Raw genomic sequence first — 20,385 nt, forward strand, 5'->3', positions numbered from 1 at the left:
GAGGGGTGAGAGGATTCACCAGAGACAGAGTGGGGAGCAGAACAGGCAGATCGACTGAAATACACTGCTGAGGGGAGCAGCGGGCGTGTCAGGAGAGGTCCGCTGCGCCATGTGGGTAGCTCCCTGGGCGGGGATCGAACTTGTGCTGCAGTGGCTGCGGATCACCTCATAGGTTTTGTCTTAACCCCTTGCACCACCAGGGAGGCCCTGAAAAGGTAAAACATTTAAATTAAATGTTTGTTAATGAATGTTTGTTATCCTGTTATTTTTACACAAGGAGAATTAAAACAAGACTGAATCTAAGGACACTAAGGACTAAAACACTAAGGACAGATGGGTTATTTACTAGAGAACTAATAGAACTATTAGAAGATAAAATTGTGTAGTTAAAAGGGTATAGCTTTTAAGAGTTACACCTGATAGACTTCTGCTATTCGTTTTGGGGCTTTCTCTCTGTTTCATTGTTTCCACTTGTGAAATAATAACAGCAGAAGCTGATATAGTGCTTACTCTGTGCTTGATTCTCCGTGCTTTACATATATTAATTATCTAGTGCTCCAGTACCCCCTTTGTGGGAGAGGAAACAAAGGCACAGAAAGGTAACTTGCCCTTGGTTACATGGCACACAAATTAGAACATGAATAGTCTAGGTCCCAAGGGTGGCATAACCACTATGAGATAGTGTTTCCCGTAGGATTATACACTTACCTCCTAGTAGTGTGGGAATAAACTAATAAAACCAACATGAAAGTGCCTGTCCAGAGCAAACATCCAATAAATGTTAAAAATAAAATTAAACTGTATTCGCACTAGAATCAAATAATCATCTTAGCTTATTTTAGCTCTGTGTCTCCATCATCAGAGCTAAAGTCATAAATATGATGAACATATATGGTGGTGGTCTCTTATGTGGGAAGTGAACTCCATTTGCAACCATGATTAATTCCTTTAATGAACCAAATTAACCTGACTAGCCTGCTTGATTCAGTCTGCCCATTTGTATAGGATTTTTAAAGAGTTTCTTGGGCTTTGATTTTACTTGGCAGGTTAATCATGCTCAGCAAAGTGCTCTTCAACCCCTGAGAAAGAAGCTGCTGCAAACACTCTGCCCAGGAACCCATCTGGTCTGGGTCTTGATCCTAATCAGAGGCTGTACTAGCACGAAACCCCCTTGCATGCTACTGGCAATTATTAAAGCCACAGAGCCCGTCTGGTATCATTTCTGGAAGTGATGACATATGCTCCCGTCACCACATTCTTGTGAATGGCATTTCCACTAAAGTTCTTCCATGAGCTGCTTTAATCAAATATCCCATGAATTTATCACTATCTACTTACCTCAGGCCAAATGAGTGGCTCCCCCTTAGTGGAAAATACCTCCTTTTAAACTTGCCGATTCCAAGCATGGGCCTTTGTTCCAAGCTGAGTTTTAAGGAAATGCGAGCTGTTTTTTTTTTCAAGGTTACTATATTAGAATGTTGATTCCAAAATAAAAAAACTTGTACTTAAAGAATATGATTTTCTCCAAAATCAACAAGAACTATAGACCAGAGACACTACAGTAGGGGGTGAGGGAAGGAGAAGAGGGATTAGGGTCAGAAAAAGGGGGTGGGAATTGTATGGGAAATATAACCAAAATGAAAATGCATACATTATGCAAAAATGAAAAATGATGTAAGAATTATATAAAATAAAATAATAATAATTTGTTAAAAAAAAGAATATGATTTCCTCAATGAAGCATTGAGTGACCTTAAGAAAATAATCCAGGCCTCCCGGGTGGTGCAGCAGGTTGAGCGCAGCGCTGTGAAGCTGTCTGCAGTCTTTGCAGTGCGGGTTCGATCCTGGCCTGCCAGCGAGAATCCCACATGGCCCGGCAGACCTCTCCTGTCTCTCCCGCTGCTCCCCTCAGCAGTGTATTTCGGTCCTTCTGCCTGTTCTGCTCCCCACTTTGTCTCTGATGAATTCTCTGACCCTCCCGCGCATCTGGCCTGTACCCCAGCTCTTGTATAAAAATAAATAAATCTTTAAAAAAATAAAAATAATCCATGTTCTCACATAGCTAACAAGAGAAAAATCATGTTTGTATGTGGAAAATTCACCATTTGATCTCCTGGGTTTTGCACAGGCTCGTCTGCCTGTGAAGTGGATGGCTCCTGAAAGCTTATTTGAAGGAGTCTACACGATTAAGAGTGATGTCTGGTCCTATGGAATATTACTCTGGGAAATCTTCTCACTCGGTAAGTTTTGTGGCTTGCTGTCCTCCCTCGGTGCTAGGGCTCCCTCTCTCCTGTCCTATGCTGCTACCTCCCAGGTCAAAGAGGTGGTGCAGTATCACCTCAAAGGCTCCCAGAGCTCTTGTCTCACTTCTGCTTGCCGCAGGTGCAACTTTACATTTATTTGCTGGTGTTTATTGGCACCCCCCCATCCACGCTCAGGCCTACAGCCCACTGAGAGCAGGGACCCTGACCTTTCTCAGTTGTCATCCTCATGCCCAACAGTGTCTGGGCGATGGGAGCACGAAGTACATGTCTATTAATTAAGTGACTGAATAAACCAACCAACAAAGAATGAAAGAATGGATGGTTATACTTGTCTTTTTCTCAGGTGTCAATCCTTACCCTGGTATTCCGGTTGATGCTAACTTCTATAAACTCATTCAGAGTGGATTTAAAATGGATCAGCCATTTTATGCTACAGAAGAAATGTAAGTTCAAATCAGGCTGTAAATTGGCTGAAATCGGGAATTTACATTCTGCCTAGTTTTAAATGGTTGACAAAAGTTGTAAAAACTTCTTAATGCAAAGTTTATATGATTCCCCTTTAAAAAAGAAAAAAGAAAAGAAAACTTTTCCTTATCATTTCAAGGATTTCTGAACAAAACTGAAGCTTTCCTGCCTTAAGAGATTCAGGCAGAGCCTGGGTTTCAGGTCCTTGCTTGAAGGATCCATGAACGTGATAAATCTCTATCTCCAAACTGTTGGTCCATATCATATTTCTTATTTTAAAAAAAGATTTATTTTTATTTATTTATGCATACAGGAACAGGGGTGCAGGCCAGAGTCAGGAGGTAAGAGGATTCACCAGAGACAGAGTAGGGAGCAGAACAGGCAGATCTACTGAAATACACTGCTGAGGGGAGCAGTGGGTGAGACAGGAGAGGTCTGCTGTGCCATGTGGGTATCTCCCTTGCCGGGGATAGAACTCTTTTTTTTTTTTTTAAGATTTTATTTATGCATACAAGAACTGGGTACAGGCCAGAGGTGTATGGTGGTGAGAGAATTCACCAGAGACAGAGTGGGAAACAGAACAGGCAGATTGACTGAAATACACTGCCGAGGGGAGCAGCAGGCTAGTCAGGAGAGGTCTGCTGTGCCTTGTGGGTAGCTCCCTGGCCGGGGATCAAACTCGTGCTGCAGTGGCTGTGGATAGCTTAGTAGGTTGCATCCCAGTCCCTGAGGCACCAGGGAGGCCCGGATCGAACTCTTGCTGCAGTGGCTGCCAATAGTTTGATAGTGCTGAGACTTAACCCCTTGCACCACAAGGAGGCCCCATATCATATTCCTTTAAATGCATGTCTCTCCATCATCTAAATTTTCTCCTTCCTTCCTTCCTTCCTCCCTCCCTCCCTCCCTCCTTCCTTCTCTCCTTCCTTTCTTCCCCCTTAAAACTTTATTCTTTCCTATTTCTGGAAGGTAGGAACCTGCAGTGAAGGTGTCACTGGGGCCATGCTCCCTCTGAGCTCCATGTAGAACCTTGTCTCTTGCTAGCATCTGGTTGTGGCTCTTGATCCTTGGCTCACAGCTGCATCACCCCTGTCTCCTAAGTGTTGTCCAAATTTCCCCCTTCTTACAAGGACACCAGTCATATTGGATTAACTCCTAGCCAGATACCCTCATTTTAGCTTAAGTACTTCTGCAAAGACAATTTCCAAATAAGGCCACATTCACAGATCCTGGGTATTAGTGTTTGAACACATCTTTTGGGGAGACACAATTCAACCCTTAACAAAGAGTTCAAGATAACTTTAAGATATTTATCTTGGACTATTGGCAGGTTAGTAAAGCCACTAAGAAACACTGAGACTATAAGAAGAAGATGTGTTTGTGACAAGAAAAAAGACTGGGAAATAAACAGCTGACGGGGGTATTTTCAATGCTATCAACTACACTGTCAGTATCCTGTTATCCTGTAAGTTAATAGCATTTTAATAAGCAAGAGGAGACAGAAAAAGAAGCTGAAAAGAATAGCCAAAATCTTGGGAGAGGGCCTCCCTGGTGGCACAGGGGGTTAAGACGCAACCTATGAAGCTATCCATAGCCACTGCAGCACGAGTTTGATCCCCGGCCAGGGAGCTACCCACTTGGTGCAGCAGACCTCTCCTGACTTGCCCCGCTGCTCCCCTCAGCAGTGTATTTCAGTCAGTCTGCCTATTCTGTTCCCCACTCTGTCTCTGGTGAATCCTCTAACCCCCACACACACCTCTGGCCTGTACCCCAGTTCTTGTATGCATAAATAAATCTAAAAATAAAAAAATAAAAAAAAATCTCTGCTCATTTACTCCTTTATATTTAAAAAAAAAATCTTGGGAGAAAAGTAAGTGTAATCAATTAAAGGAGAATAGAATTTCAAGAAGGAGAGTGATTCAACAGCTGAGCTGTTTTGTTCTACCAGGGAAGGAATTCTTAAAACTCAAAATATAGTAAATCATAAATAGATATGTGTTTCCATTATGAGAAAAATAAGAATGCAACAACACTTCATTTAACCTGAAGCCAAATGCAGACATTAATGCAATATTGAGCTGAGTACATTTCTAATCTAATCATCATCATACATGTTTCCTTGATTATTCAATACAAAGTGGTCAGAATGCAAATAATGAGGCTGGTGTGTTTGTGTATGCTTGTGAGTGTGTGGGCTGTTGTGGGATAACTCAGCAACAACCTGCTGGAGTCTGGACATGACAAGCTGGCCCCCTACCTCAGCCTACTCTGTGGCCCCACCTCCCAGGTCATGGCGGCATAATAGAGCCCAGAGTAATTATATTCATAGATGAGTTGGTCCTGTAATTATACTTGAAGTTGCTAACTAGTCTTATGATTGCAGTTACAACCTAGAAATTTCTGGGCTTAGATCTTTTTAATAAGAGATATTTAGAAAGCCAGAGACATTACATGTTAAGAACAAAGGCCATTCTTTTTTGTTGATTTTGATTTTCACTTTCTTATAGTTATTCATTTTCCTGGTCCCTTATTTAAGTTTTCTAGATTCCTGCTATGAGTGAGACCATCTGGTATTTTTCTTTTTCTTTTTGGCTTATTTCGCTGAGCATGATCCCTTCCAGCGCCATCCATGTTGCTGCAAATTGCATGTGTTTATCTTTTTTGAATGCTGAGTAATATTCCATGGTATATATGTACCACATCTTCTTGATCCAGTCATCTATTTTTGGGCATTTGGGTTGTTTCCAAAGCTTAGCTATTGTAAACAGTGCTGCTATAAACATAGGGGTGCAGGTGTTCTTTGGAATGGATGTTTCTGTGTCCTTTGGGTAAATACCTAGGAGTGGAATTGCTGGATCATATGGAAGCTCTATGTATAGTAGGTCCAGAAATCTCCACACAGCTTTCCACAGTGGTTGGACCAGTTTGCACTCCCACCAACAGTGCAGAAGAGTTCCTTTTTCTCCACACCCTCGCCAACATTTGTTGTTGCTAGTTAGGGGGCGGGGGTGGGAGGGGAGGGATTGGGGTCAGAATGGGGGGGGGCTGCAATTGTATGGGGAATATAACAATAAAATTTATAAAAAAAAATAAAATAAAATAACACCTTTCAGATAGCACCTTTGATTCTGTTATAAATCAGCTTGCTCTTCTCAAACTCAATAAAAGCCCTGCCCAGCAGTCATAGAGATTTAAAACTTTATGCACAGAATAGTACACTTTGTAGGAAACTTCATTTTATTAAATGTTTTCTGATGAACTAAATTCTTCTCTCTAGTGAGATCTCAAATTTGCGACAATTATGACACAATGAAATATGAAAAATATATGCCATTAAACCAAAAGAATTGGAAAAAACTGTGTAATATAAAACAAAGGTATATCCTAAATTTGATAAAACCTTTTTATAACTTGAGTCTGTAAAGACATCATAAATAAAAGTGCTCTAAAATTGTTGTAAATAAAATTCTTTTATTCATGACTATTACCCAGACTCCTCAGAACACATCTGGCACACAGTTAACAGTAGGTCCTAAAAAAAAAAAAAAAAAAGAACAAAGGCCATTCAGCAAACCTCCCACCACCCTCGCCACTCTGCAAAATAAATCTAGATTTTTTTTTTTTTTGCTTTTCATCTGAAACTATTAATAAACAAGATTTTTCAGTTGTTTGTGTTGCTTCCCACTTGCAAGGCAGTAGAGTGTGGTGGAATGAACTCTGATTGTACTGGGAGCTGGTCTTCCTGGGTTACAGTTCTGGCTCTTCTAGTAATTTGCTACATAAATATAAGCTGGTCAGTTACCTCTCTAAGGACTAGTTTTCCTCATTTGAAAAAGAGAGCATGCTTTACATTCAAGGATACAAACCTGTAAGAAGCACAATTATTTTTATGCTGAGATAGAACAGATTTTCAAGGTATTAAGGGAAATAATGTCAACCTTTATGCTAAACATGAACTGATTATTCCCAGGGAGACTTGATATACCTTTTACATTTGTATGAGCTGTTACAGCAATTTTGAGGCTACTTCTAGGCAAAGAAGTGAAAAAATAGTATTTTGCATTGACTTTGTGACTTTTATATCCAAGAACTTGAAATCATTTTAGAAATTTAATGGGAAGTTGTGACCAGGAGAGCAGGTTTTAAATGGTTTTGGTAAAAAAGGTATTATATTTTATTACCCCAGTAAACAATTTGAAAACAGAATTTTCCAGTTCTGTTTGGGATAGTAGGAGTCCAAAAAGAAATACAAAATTTCTGTCAATCAATACTGAGTTATACCAGTCAGAATAAATTAACAAGTCTTTGGATAGAAGAGGAAATATCTGGGTAGTAGATTTAATAGCACACCCCAACAAGACAATAGTTTTGTTTCCACCAAAGCAATCATGGAGTTTTGAACAATGACAAGCAACTTATTCATTTGTTCACTCATCTATTCAACTCAAAATGATTTATTGAGATCTTGTATACACCCCATACTGTTTTGGGTGCTGGAGATAAGAAAGCCAACAAGAAAAAAAAAGAAGAAAGTAAGAAAGCCAGCAAGCAGAAAACATCTCTACCCTCATATAGATTATATCCCAGTGGAGTACAATAAGTATATAAGTGAGCATATATATGACAGTTTTTCAGAGAATGTCATAGACCTTGCAAGAAATTTACTACAGTGATGTGGTAGAGAATAATTGGTGATATGGGTGAGATCATTTCATTATGGAGGTGATATCTAAATAGTGGAAATAAACCCATGTGGTAAGCCAAGTTATGACCCTTAAAGGTCATAACTTATGTCCATAACTGACTCCCCAAGTGAATATATTACCGTACACAGTAAAGGGACTCTGCAGATATGATTAAATTTAAGATCTTGGGCATGGGGAGATCTTCCAGATGCTTGGATGGGCTCATTCTAATTGCAAGTCACAAAGGTAAGCATCATTTAATCATAAAAATTTGAAGAGGAAGGCAGAATGAGTGAGAAAGAATGGAAGATGAAGGTAGAGGAAGAGAGTCAGGAAGCAAGCAATGCAGCAGCCCCTAGAAGTAAACAGCATTCTGCTCAGGAGCAAGCAATAAAATGGGGGCCTCAATTATATAGCTAGCAGAACTGAATTTTGTCAGCAACCAAGTGACCAAGGAACAGATTCTCTCCCCTAGAATCTCCAGAAAGGAATGCAGCCTACTGATTCTTTGATTTTAGTCTAGTAAGAACTATGCTGAACTTCTGACCTACACTTCCAAAAATGTAAGATAATAAGTGTGTATTGTTTTAAGCCACTAAGTCTGTGGTGATTTGTCATGGGAGTGATAGAAAACCAATGCAAGTAGTATTTTAGTACATTCAGGTTGCTATGGCAAAATCTTATAAACCAGGTAACTTACAGATAACAGACTTATATTTCTCATGGTCTGGATGCTGAAAGTCTGAGATCAGGGTGTCAGCATGTTCAAGCAAGGGCCTCCTTCCGGGTTGCATGCCACCGACTTCTTCCTGGGTCTTCCATGCTAATGTGTCCTTTCTGATATGAGTTCAAAACCTAGTATGGTAGTGACATGAAACAAAAGGGTCATCAATTAAGTAGCTCCATAGCAATAAACGGCACTATTTTATGTGAAGAACAATCCACAGTGCTCTATTCAGATTCCCTCATTTTGCTCCTTGTTTTATTGGTTTTACAGATACTTTATAATGCAATCCTGCTGGGCTTTTGACTCAAGGAAACGGCCATCCTTCCCTCATCTGACTTCATTTTTAGGGTGTCAGCTGGAAGATGCAGAAGAAGCGGTATGTAGTAGCACAGTATTTATAAAGCATCATGAAAGAAAACAGATGATTAAATAAAATTTAGTCCCTGACCGCAAAGCCATTGACCTTTCCTAATTCATGATGAAGCTTTAGACAGACTAATAACACAATTCAATTATGTAAAATGGTAGAATGAAAACAGCATTGATCTGAAGTCATGAGTCTAATATCAGCTCTACCTCCTAATAACTTTAAATTATAGCAAATCACTTTTGTTCTCTGGGTCTGTTTTCTCATCTGTAAAATGGGTTGCTAAGCTAGGGGATGCTTGAACTTGAAATCACTTCGATTCTCTTCCCCTCATCAGCATCACCTGGCATTATGAAAGGACCATTCCTGGCTGAAATAAACAAAGGATGGAACCCTGAACTCCCAATACCTGCCTTTGAATCTTGCCTCTATCTTTTCTTATATGACTTGATTATGTCACCTACTTTTGGGGGGAGGGCGAATCTCACTTTCCTTTTCTGAAATATGGGATAACAAATCCTGTTTCATGCAGTCATAAGGAGTAAATAGGATGTTATGTGGGAAAGACTTAGCACATCCTGGGCACTGAGTAGTTACTGGATAAATGTTAAATATGAATCTGATTCTGTAAAGGAACTGTCTGACCTCCTTTTTAAATTAATAGATGTCCATTTTCATCTCTATCTCTCTAGAGACTTATGTAGGTGATGTGTGTCTTCTCCTTTTGTTATGATTTTTTAAAAAAGAAAGGTAGGGGGAGATGGAAGAATCCCCATAAGACTTCCCATCTCTTGGACAGATGACCTGTAAACAGTTCCTATCATGAGGTAAACTGAGAGAAGAGATATAACAAGAAACAAGAAATGAATAATTAGAGTAAAGAAAACAGGATTGCCTAACTTGTTGGGCAACTGGGCATGGATTCACAGAGGTGATGTTTGAGCTAAACTGTGAAGAATGAATGGTATTTTGACTGTTGGGGGTTAGTAGGAACTTCCAGGCTGAATGGTAATTTAAATAAGGGTTCAAAGTTGAGGAGGTCGAATGGAAAAATTAATGGTTCTGGCTGACATATAGGGTGAGTGGAGGAATATGGAGGAAAACAAGACTGTAACATGGTGTAAAATATGGAGGGTCCATTGCTGCTGATGACCCCCTTGGCTTTGTTCACGACCATCTTACTCATGGTGTGATGTTCTCCTTTCACGTTCCCACACTCACAGGATGTCCACATCCTCTCCCTTTGGTTCAGGGAGTCTTAAAGATATCAGGAATTGTTGAATGGCAAGCTTCCCATGCAGATACCTGAGGATACCTAAGTTCAAGGACAGATCCCCAGTATCTTCCACTCTGCTCCCTGACTGTGATAAGTTTTTTCCTATCAGTATCAGAACCACATGTAGCAATCTGTAGTTTCTTTTGGTAAGCCTCCCTGGTGGCGCAAGGGGTTAAGACGCAACCTATGAAGCTAACCCGAGCTACTGCAGCACGAGTTCTATCCCCGGCCAGGGAGCAACCCACATGGCGCAGCAGACCTCTCCTGCCTCACCCACAGCTCCCCTCAGTGGTGTATTTCAGTCAATCCGCCTGTTCTGTTCCCCACTCTGTCTCTGTTGAATCCTCTCACATACCCCCTGCCCCACCCCTACCTCCCCGCCACACCTCTAGCCTGTGCCCCAGCTCTTACATGCATAAAAATAAAATAAACCTTTAAAAAAAAAAGAAAGAAAATGATGCCTCCTCTGGAGGGGAACCAAGAGGAACCCCTTACTCCAGCCGGTACAGTGAACTTCAGTCTAGAAGCCTGAGGAACAGAGCATAGCTTGGGTTTCAGTCTCTACATACCCCTTTGGTTGTGTAGCTTTGAACAAGTCACAGTCTGTACCTTCATACCAGGCAGCTCTTCCCATGGTGAGCAAACCCCTCACCATGCTCTTCACCTCCCCTAAGCATAGTCATATCTAGCCTCTTGGATGGGAAAATAGGCTTTACCAACATGCCTGGCGTAATCTTTCCTGCTAGACATGTGGATGTTTTTATGGAATCTCTGTTTCTGCTCCATCATGGACTAGGGAAGGAAAATGGCTCTTGAAGAACAAGTGAGGAAGAACAACAGAGGAAGAACAATAGAGGAAGGTCAATACTTTTAAATATAACCTAACCCAAGTGATAAGGTGTTAATCAGGGAGATCGCTGAGAGACATGTAAAACACTATGTAGACAATGGGAAACCGAAGAAGATTTTTAGAATGGACAAACTTACTGCAAAATTTGTCTCAAAAACCCAGGTCAATTATTTTATTTATTCAGACTCCTTCTGAATCCCCATTACACCTTACATATAGTTCTATATAAGATTCAAATTTTGTTTTGTGATAATTTCACTTTGTGGGTCTGTCTGTCACTAGATTTGATTCATAAAGCCCAGAATAATGTGCTGCTTATCTTTACATCACCCAGTGTGGTCCCATAGTTAGGAGACAATGACTCGTTATTCAATAAATGGATGAATGTCAGCATGAAAGTAGCTTGGAGACCACATCTGTTCATCTGCCATTATAAACGCAGTTTCTAGATAATTCTTGGCACATAGGAAGTGTTAAGCAATTGTTTATGGAAGGAAAGAAGAAGAGAAAGCATAAAAGTAAAGTTTTTCTACAAAGTTAAAGCAAAAGTTCCAAATAAGGACATCAATAAAGGGACTGGTGCAGCAATAGAGAGGAGCAAAGTAAAGAGCAAAGATGGATTCAGCTAAGGTGGTGGCAGTGGGATGGCGGCAGAAGGATGTCTCGCCTGCTGCTCCCCTCAGCAGTGTATTTTAGTCAATCTGCCTGTTGTGTTCCCCACTCTGTATCTGGTGGATCCTCTCACCCACCCCCCACCCCCGCATCTCTGGCCTGTGCCCCAGCTCTTGTATGCATAAATAAATAAATCTTTAAAAAAAAATGTAGAGTCTCTAAATGCCAGGTGAAATCTCGAGAGTCTGTCCCTGTATTAATTGTGTAATGAATAAATTTCTTCTTTTGGCCTCACTTTTATGGTTTTTTTTCATGGCTCGAGAGTTTCTGAGTGAGATTTTATATCTAATAGTAGAAAGAATGTCAAAATTAAATATTTGACTGGAACTTGATTTCTCTATCAATGAAAGGACCAAAATTGTTTTGCCAGTTAATATGTAGAATATCCTCTAAGACCAAGGCATAGTAAAAGCAATAATTTGTGCTACAGGCCCATGACACATAGTGCTAATGAGATGGTAATCAGTGTCCTGTCTCTTTCCTGTTTTCAGATGTATCAGAATATGGATAACACTGTCTCTGAGCGTCCTTCCATCTACCAGAACAGGAGAACTTACAGCAGAGAGGTGGATTCAGGACTGTCCTCGCCACAGGCTCACGTTGAAGATTCGTAGAGAAACAAGTTAGTCTTTAAGGACATCATCCCCCTTGCCACCTAAAACAGGCTGTAGATTACCAAAACAAGATTAATTTCATCATGAGAAGAAAATATATTCTCAACTACTGCTTTGCTGGACTTTTCTCTAGAAGCTCTCTGTATTTACTCTTGTTTTCAAAGGGACTTTTGTAAAATCCAATCATCCTTTGCACAAGGTAGGAAGAGCTGATAATTAACTTTATTGGAGCATCTACCTACATCCAAAGGCCTACTCAGCCCGGCTTGAGTGAAAATTGTGTATCCGAAGTCTAGTATTTTCTTGTAAATACGTACAACAAAAGCATTTTGCTAAAAAGAAGCTAATATGATTTTTTTAAATCTATGTTTTAAAATAATATGTAATTTTTTCAGCTATTTAGTGATATATTTTATGAATGGAAATAAAATTTCTACTATAGAAATGTTTGTTATTGAGTTGTTTAAATAGATATTTAGGGCAAGAAAGAGTTCATGCACCTGCTAAAATTGTGCGCAATGTTATTTGTGTGTGTGTATTTTTCCTACTGAAAAGGCCCATTCTTTTATGAGATTAAACAAATTTTTCATTGAAGTAACATTGGTTTATAACATAGATTTCAGGTGTACATCATTATAAATCAACTTCTGTATACATTACTTAGGTTCCCTATTAAAAGTAGAATTCCCTCCTTCACCACAGTTTCACCCAATTTAAGATTCTTGAAGGGAAAGAATCCTGCCCCCCAGACTAGATGCTGATCCTGACATCTATGATCTCTTGTCTGTGGAATGTTGACTTAATTCCCTTTGCCCTGTGAAGCTCAGTACGGTACAGATCATAAACTTGGACTTGTCCTTGTCCTGACCTTTGCAAGCTGAGTGCAATTCATCGTGAAGTACTTGATCAAACTCCACCTTCATAGATGAGAGCCTTGGAGCCAGACGTTTAGGCTGGAATTCTCTTTCCACAACTTCTTAGATGTATGATGGTGAGCAAGTAACTGAACTTCTCTAAGCCTCAGTTTTCTCTTCTAGAAAATGGGATAACTCATTTTTATAGGGCTCTTGTGAAAATTAGATGAATTACACACATAACACATATTTATGTCATAAATATATATGCATAGTAAATCAACATATAAATCACTTAGATCAACACCTGGCCCATAAGTATATTCTCATGTTGTCATTTGTACTTTTATTTTTCTGGTTTGTTTAATCTTTTGCTTTAGACCAAGCCTCCATAAACTCAGATAACACTGATCCCTTCCTGCTTTACCTAACTCTTCTCCCAATTTCCCTCCCGCCACCCCAAATTTTCTCTGAACCATTGTCAGTTTCCGCTTCTGAAAGCACTGATTAGCTTGTATCATTCCTGGTGCATAGAGCTTTCAGGGCCCCTGAGTGTCTATCAGCTGAAGCCCAGCATTCAGCATGCTCACATAAGCTCCCCTGCATTTCGCAGAATTATATTTCACCGTTCTGTCTCTTTCCCCAATGCCCCCTCCTGGGCATTCCCTCTGCTTGGTTTTCTTTTTCTCATCCTCCGCCTTCCGGGCTATGACTCCTCCCTTCTCTACTTAGTTAGGTCCTTGCTTTGCAGCCAGCCTTGACCCCTGCTTCTTCAGGTCCTTCTCAGCTCCACAGCCAGGAGAGATGGTTACTGCCACTGAAATCTGACATGAGCTTCTTGTCTGTGTCTTCCAGTTAGCTCCATAGAGTCTACCTAACTTATGTTATATTTATATCAAGTAAACATCCTTTCTTTTCATTTGGATTTCAAGAAGTTTGAAAGTGATTCAATGATTTGTGGCAAGTTGCATGCCTAACTCCTATTTGCATATATAGTCAGGACACAGTAAGTCAGAAGTATTAAATTATCTTTAACTTATTCAAAACATAAAAGATGCTTGATATCAAAAATTTAAATAATTTTATATTTTTGCTAACAGTAATAGGTGACTATGCACAACCCAAATGCATAATATCCCATGGCCATGTATAGACCACATTATGCATACAACCCAAATCCCAAAATATGTGTTCAAGGTAAATTCTGTTAAAGTTTCAAGTATATTTTTCCCACCTTCTAGTTTAAATATATTTACATTACTCACACATATTGAGACTTGGTGAAGAACTTGTTGAAACTCTACCTTTATATATGACAGCCCTGGTGCCACTCTGATTAGGCTGAGTTCTGAGTAAATTTGGTTTTTTTTAATATAATGAAATTAAACACTAGTCATATTGTCAAAAGTCATTTTTGTTCTTTACAATGTGTCAATATTTCTCCAAATATACATGTTTTGACCTATGGTTATATGCCAGGAACTGCATTTGCATTATCTCATTTAAACTTTCTATCTTTGAAGTAGGTATTAAAATCCTGCCAGCTCTTTCTCCTGAGTTATGTTATTAACTTGTGGACTGCAAACCCCCATGAACATGTACCTTGCATTATTCTTGGGTTCTACTATTATTTATTTATTTTTAATTGTGGTAAAAAAAATCCACATAACATAAAACTGACCATCTTCATCATGTTTAAATGTACAATTCAGTAGTGTTGAGTACATCACAATCTGAGTTGTGAACCAAGCCCCCAGAACTTTCTCACCTAGCAAATCTGAACTCTATAGCCACTAAACAACATCTCCCTTCTTCCTTCCTAAGTCCCTTGTTAACTGCCATTCTACTTCCTGTTTCTCTGAATTTGACTACCCCATGTAAGTGGAATAATACAGTAGTTGTCATTTTGTGGCTGGCTTATTTCCCTTAGCGTGTCTTCAAGTTTTATCTACATTGTAGCATGTGTCAGAATTTCCTTCCTTTTTGAGGCTAGTTAATAGCCCATGGCATGTACAGGCCACATTTTGCTTGGTCACTCATCTATGACATTTAGTTTCCTCCCACCTCTTAGCTACTGTGAATGATGCTGCTGTGAATATGGGTGTGCAAATATATCTCAATTCTTTGGGATATCTACCTAGACATGGGATTGCTGGGCCATGTGATAAATCTACTTTTAATTTTTTGCTGTATTTATTATTTTTAAAGACCACATTGTGGTGATCATGATTTTCTTTGTCTGTCCAGTGTTAATTCCCATTTCTCTTATCAACAGCTCGTGACTTGAGGTATTACTTCACCCCATCATGTGCAGTGTGGTAGGACATTAGTTAGGGGTTTTACCTGCTCGCTAAGGAGGGTCTTTGACTCAAGGTAGGCTAATAAACATCTTCATTTGTTCTGGAACTGTGCATGTCACTGGATTCAGGCAAGGATGTTAAAAAGGAATTGGAGGTTTTTATTCATATACTGCCAGTGTGACCAGGGGGACACACAGTTCCCACTGTCTAGACCTCTGGAGCTGATTTGGTCCCTCCTGGTCCCAGCACTGGTCTTAGCACCCATGCCCTTTCACTAAATTCCCTTCTGGCACTGAGTCCAGGTTTTCCTCTGTTGCTTACAACCTGGAACCTTGGTGCCATCAGAGGCCGCGACTCACAGTCTCCTCAGTGGGCCTGGCATCCATGAGCTTTGCCTTCTCTAGAAAGTTATCTCTGTTCTGGTCTGCCAGTTGTCTTCTTTCCAGCTTCAGGTGCTATGCTGATGTATCTTCATGTGTATACGCTTGCATTATCTTGATAGGACTTGAGGAAGGCGTAGAGGCGCAGATTGCCAAAAAACACTGCTGAGTTAACATTTATAGGAATATCTTTCCTTCCTTCCTCCCTCTCCCCACCCTCCCTCCCTTTCTCTCTGCCAAAGTGACTGTGGTCAGGACACATGTATATTCTGAATATAACTGCACTGATGATAGAGTTGCCTACACAGCACACCCTTTATTGCAGTATTAAAGGTATCAAAGAATTTTATGTTCTTGGGCCTCCCCGGTGGCGCAGCGGTTGAGCACTGGGTTGCAAAGCTGCCCGCGGCCTCTGCGGCGCCCGTATGATCCCGGCTGCTCCCCGGCCACCAGAAGAGGGTCCCACAGACCTCTCCTGCCGCCCGCTGCTCCCCTCAGCAGTGTCCTTCGGTCCTTCTGCCTGCTCTGCTCCCCGCTCTGGCTCTGGTGAATTCTCTCACCCTCCCACGCTTCTGACTGTACCCAGTGCATGTATAAACAAAAACAAACAAACAAACAAACAAACAAATAAATAAATAAAATACGTGCCTCTTTAAAAAAAAAATCTTAAAAAAAAAGAATTTTATGTTCTTGAAAATAAATATTCTCTCATTCATGAGCTTTATAAAAATGGTATATTCTATGCAAACCTCAGATCATGCTTTCTTTTAAAAAACAGTATTATACGTCTAATACTCACTCATGGTGTTACATGAAGATGAAGTTCTTTCATTTCACTGACGTCCTATGTGAACATAAAATTACCACTATTTTTTTTTTAAAGATTTATTTATGCATGCAAGAACTGGGGTACAAGCCAGAGGTATGGGGGTGAGAGGATTTACCAGAGACAGAGTGGGGAACAGCACAGGCAGACTGACTGAAATACACCGCTGAGGGGAGCAGCAGGTGAGACAGGAGAGATCTGCTGTGCCATGTGGGTTGCTCCCTGGCTGGCCCAGTATCAAACTTGTGCTGTAGAGACTGATATAGCTTCATAGTGCTGTGCTTAACCCTTTGCGCCACCAGGGAGGCCCTACCACCACTTTTTTTTTCACACTTAGGATATTTGGAGATTTTTGAATGGTATGGGGTTTACGGGTTAATCATATTGCGATTTTTGAAGTCTGTGGGTTTGGAGTGTGGGGGCCTTGGGTTCACTCTGGGAAAGGTTTCACCAGAGCTCCCATTTCAGCGACACGTGGTGAGTTTCGCAGGCAAGTTTCTCCACGAGACAGAGACATTAGTTATATTTAAAGGGCAGGTTTATTAGGGAAAGGGACAGAAAAGTAAAGTACACTTGCATAGACACAAGAGGCCAGAAGAGCTGCCCCTCTGTAGGGAGGGGCTCATCTTCATAAGCCATCAGTTGGTTGCTGATTTGGGATAAGTATGTAGAATTTGAATGGGACCGGCGATTCTACAATGGGCTCAATCTCCATATCTTTACCTTTGGATGGCCCTCGGATACCTGCTTGGATGTTATGCTTTGTAATCTAGGCATCCGGCGCCTAAAGATCTTAGTTTCCTTAGCTGTGTGGATGGTTATGCTAATCTCTTCTACCCCCACCTCATCGTGTGAGGCAGGTTTCCGGTAAGGTGGCCCCTCCTTTTTCATTTTTTTTTCTATTCCTGTCCTCCATCATTGGGACACAACGCACAACCTCTGATTTTAGGGAAGTGTTGCAGCTCCTCCTCGGACAGGCGCTTCCCGCAGGACTTTGTCACAATCTGACCAGTAGGTTGCGTCCTAGGACTGTTTTTCACTACAGCGCCTGCCTTAACTACACTCTGCTTTTAAGAGGCAGAATTAAAGGAAAGTCACTCCGATGATCATAAAGAAAAACAACTCTCCATACAGATAACTTCGATTCACTTATTCATTGCCTATTGTAATGACTGTGCATTTCATGTGCATTGTTTATCACATTCCCAACATTAACTGAACAGTCCCATGTAGATGCTTTTATAGGACCTGGTTTTTGCCACTGGATCGATTGGTACTAGACTGCATTCATTTGTACCAGGAATTGACATCTGAAATTTTTTCTTCTTGGAGCCCTTTCTATGCCTAGGGTTTTCTGAGTCTGGACAGACTTCCTATATTGTAAATAAAGGGTCTGTTTCTGTTTCCTAAAGTTTTTAGGAGTCAGAAAAAAACACCCAGGGGCCTCCCTGATGGTGCAGGGGTTAAAGTCTCAGTGCTATCTAGCTATTGCCAGCCACTGTGGCATGATTTGGATCCAGCCAAGGAGCTAACCCATAAATGATGCCTCATACCTCTCCTGCCTTGCTTTCTGCTCCCCTTGTTATAGGGCAGGGAGAGGGGCAGCCCCTCTCCCTGTCCTATAACACCCTCAGCAGTGTATTTCAGCAGGTCGACCTGTTCTGCTCCCCGTTCTGCCTCTGGTGAATCCTCATCCAGGGGTGTTTGGCCTACAGTGAGATGTCCTGGTAAATGTAAAAATGGCAAGCGGCCATACAAAAAGTGTGAGGGACACCAAAGAGCAAGGGAACCAGGACTCATTTCTTCCTCAGCTTCTGTTCCAGCTTCTTTTCTCACTCACCCAGAACCTTAGCATGAGGGTGGGAAAGACTGGGAGCCTGCACAGATCCATGGTGGGGACCCGCTGCTAACTAGGTTATCTGAGTTGACAGCAAAGCCTCAGGGGCAAAGAAACTGAGATTCAGAGAAGTTCGGTAACTTGCCAAATGTCAGACTGTAGGGAACATAGCCGGGATTAGAACTCGCCTAGGTGCATGTCTCCACACTGTGCCATTCCGCGGAAAAACTGCAAAGATGCTACAGGACTTTGTCCTTTCACATAGATGTAGGTCTAGGATGTGCAAGTATTTACCTTACACAGTCACGCATCACTTCACAACAGGGGCGCATTGACAAGTCTGGCTTTGAACAATATTGCTGCTGTGTGAACATCAGAGAGTGGAATTATACACTCTTGGTGGGATAGTCTTCTGCACACCTAGGCTGTGTGATGTGGGCTGGTGGGTCCCTGCTGTAATGCTGTCTATTGTGACGCCAAGTGACTCCTGATTGTGTATTTTCCTTCATATTTGATGACAAGACTGGTAAAGTAGCACTTCTGGCACCAGATTTACCCACTTTGAAAAACAAATTTCAGGGCCTCCCACATGGCACGCAGACCTCTCTTGCCGCCTGCTGCTCCCCTCAGCAGTGTACTTCGGTCCTTCTGCCTGCTCTGCTCCCTGCTCTGGCTCTGGTGAATTCTCTCACCCTCCCACGCGTCTGACTGTATCCAGTGCTTGTATAAATAAATAAAAATAAATCTTAAAAAAAAAAAGAATGAATGAATGATATATTAATAATTTAAAAAAAGAAAAGAAAAGCAAATTTCAAAAAAAAAAAAAGAAAAGCAAATTTCACCGGTTTCCTTTCAAGGGTTGGGATCTCATGAGGCAGTAGGGCCCTTGGCCCAGGAAGTTAAGGTGAGGCCCAGGCTGGGGAAATACCTCCAGTTAGAACAAAATCTATGGCTGCTGATGGACTGTCACAAGTGTCATTGTCACCTGTCTCTTGGAGACCACAGGGGCAAGTGAGACTGACTCATTCCTGCTAACGCAGTTTGCTCACAGAACTCTGATGGCCAGCAGGACTTTGGGAAATGTGCCTGCTTTTTTAGGCACATTCACCTTTCTTATAAAGTTCTAATCCCTCCTTTTCTTTGACTTTATCTTCCACAGTATTTTTGTTTTGCATATACATGAAAGATATTAGGGTGAGAAATTTAATCTATGTGGACAGTTGGCCAACTAATTCACCCCCGTAATGAACCGCTGGCTTGCTGTAAGCACCGTTTTAGACCCCCAGGGTATAGAAACAAGAAAGAAACTCTTTCCCAGGCTGAGGATGGATTTGGTTAGGGCTGAGAGATAATATACAAACACTAAATACAATAAGCAAGGTAACTCAGATAAGCATGGATATATTCAGGAAGAATAGAGCATACTGGTGTTTGTGAGGCTACTGAGAATAGAGCAGAATTATTTCTTAGACATGGAATTCTATTTAATGAGCATTTATTAAGTACCCATTGTGCTAAGCATTTGGCATACAGACAAAAAGTCAAGCATAGTATTTGTAGTCTACAGCAGGAACAAATGGGAAAGCAAATTCCAACCCAAATGGGTTGAAAAGGTCACAGTCTTTTGAGCAATTAGGGGAAATTTCTCTGGATAACGTTGACATTAAAATGTGAATGACATGGGGCCTCCTTGGTGGCGCAAGGGTTAAGATGCAACCTATGAAGCAATCCGCAGCCATTGCAGCAGTTGGCCAGCAACCCCACATGGTGCAACCCACATGGCGCAGAAGACCTCTCCTGACTCGCCTGCTGCTCCCCTCAGCAGTGTACTTCCGTCACTCTGCCTGTTCTGTTCCCCACTCTGTTTCTGGTGAGTCCTCTCACCCCCCACACCTCTGGTCTGTACCCCAGCTCTTGAATGCATAAATAAATCAATCTTTAAAAAAAATAAAAAATGATAAAATAAAATAAATTGTGAATGACAACAAATGTTCTATCTGACTTGAATGCAGACAGCAAAATAGAGACCCCACTGGCTTTAGTCATGGGAATTGTTTGGTTGGAAATAGTCACCTTCTCTGATCCCTGGATTAGAACCTTAAGCCTGTGTTTGTTCATTACACAAGTATTCTGGATCCGCTTCTCAGAGGCATTCAAAACATGCCAAGCTGGTGTTGCATAAAGACCAGGCTGTGCATTCAGCAAATATAACCTGGTGGGCAAAGCCCTGGTCACTCACACGCCGAGAGGAAGTCCACGTCCTGCTGCCTC

At 41.1% G+C, this 20,385-nt stretch overlaps 1 protein-coding gene across 1 annotated transcript in view; it reads left to right on the top strand.

The window, feature by feature from the left end:
* The window catches only part of FLT3 (fms related receptor tyrosine kinase 3), a gene marked incomplete at its 3' end in the record, with an annotated part of 92,529 nt that extends 80,612 nt beyond the window's left edge, over positions 1 to 11,917 (top strand). Inside the window, exons 21-24 of the mRNA XM_084235957.1 lie at positions 2,129 to 2,240; positions 2,608 to 2,707; positions 8,409 to 8,514; positions 11,795 to 11,917. Coding sequence (XP_084092083.1) covers positions 2,129 to 2,240; positions 2,608 to 2,707; positions 8,409 to 8,514; positions 11,795 to 11,917 — 441 coding nt within the window. The remainder of the gene's footprint in view (positions 1 to 2,128; positions 2,241 to 2,607; positions 2,708 to 8,408; positions 8,515 to 11,794) is intronic.
* Between the last annotated feature and the right edge of the window lie 8,468 nt (positions 11,918 to 20,385).

This window comes from Talpa europaea, assembly GCF_964194135.1.
Source record: "Talpa europaea genome assembly, chromosome: 6".
Classification (NCBI taxonomy): domain Eukaryota; kingdom Metazoa; phylum Chordata; class Mammalia; order Eulipotyphla; family Talpidae; genus Talpa; species Talpa europaea.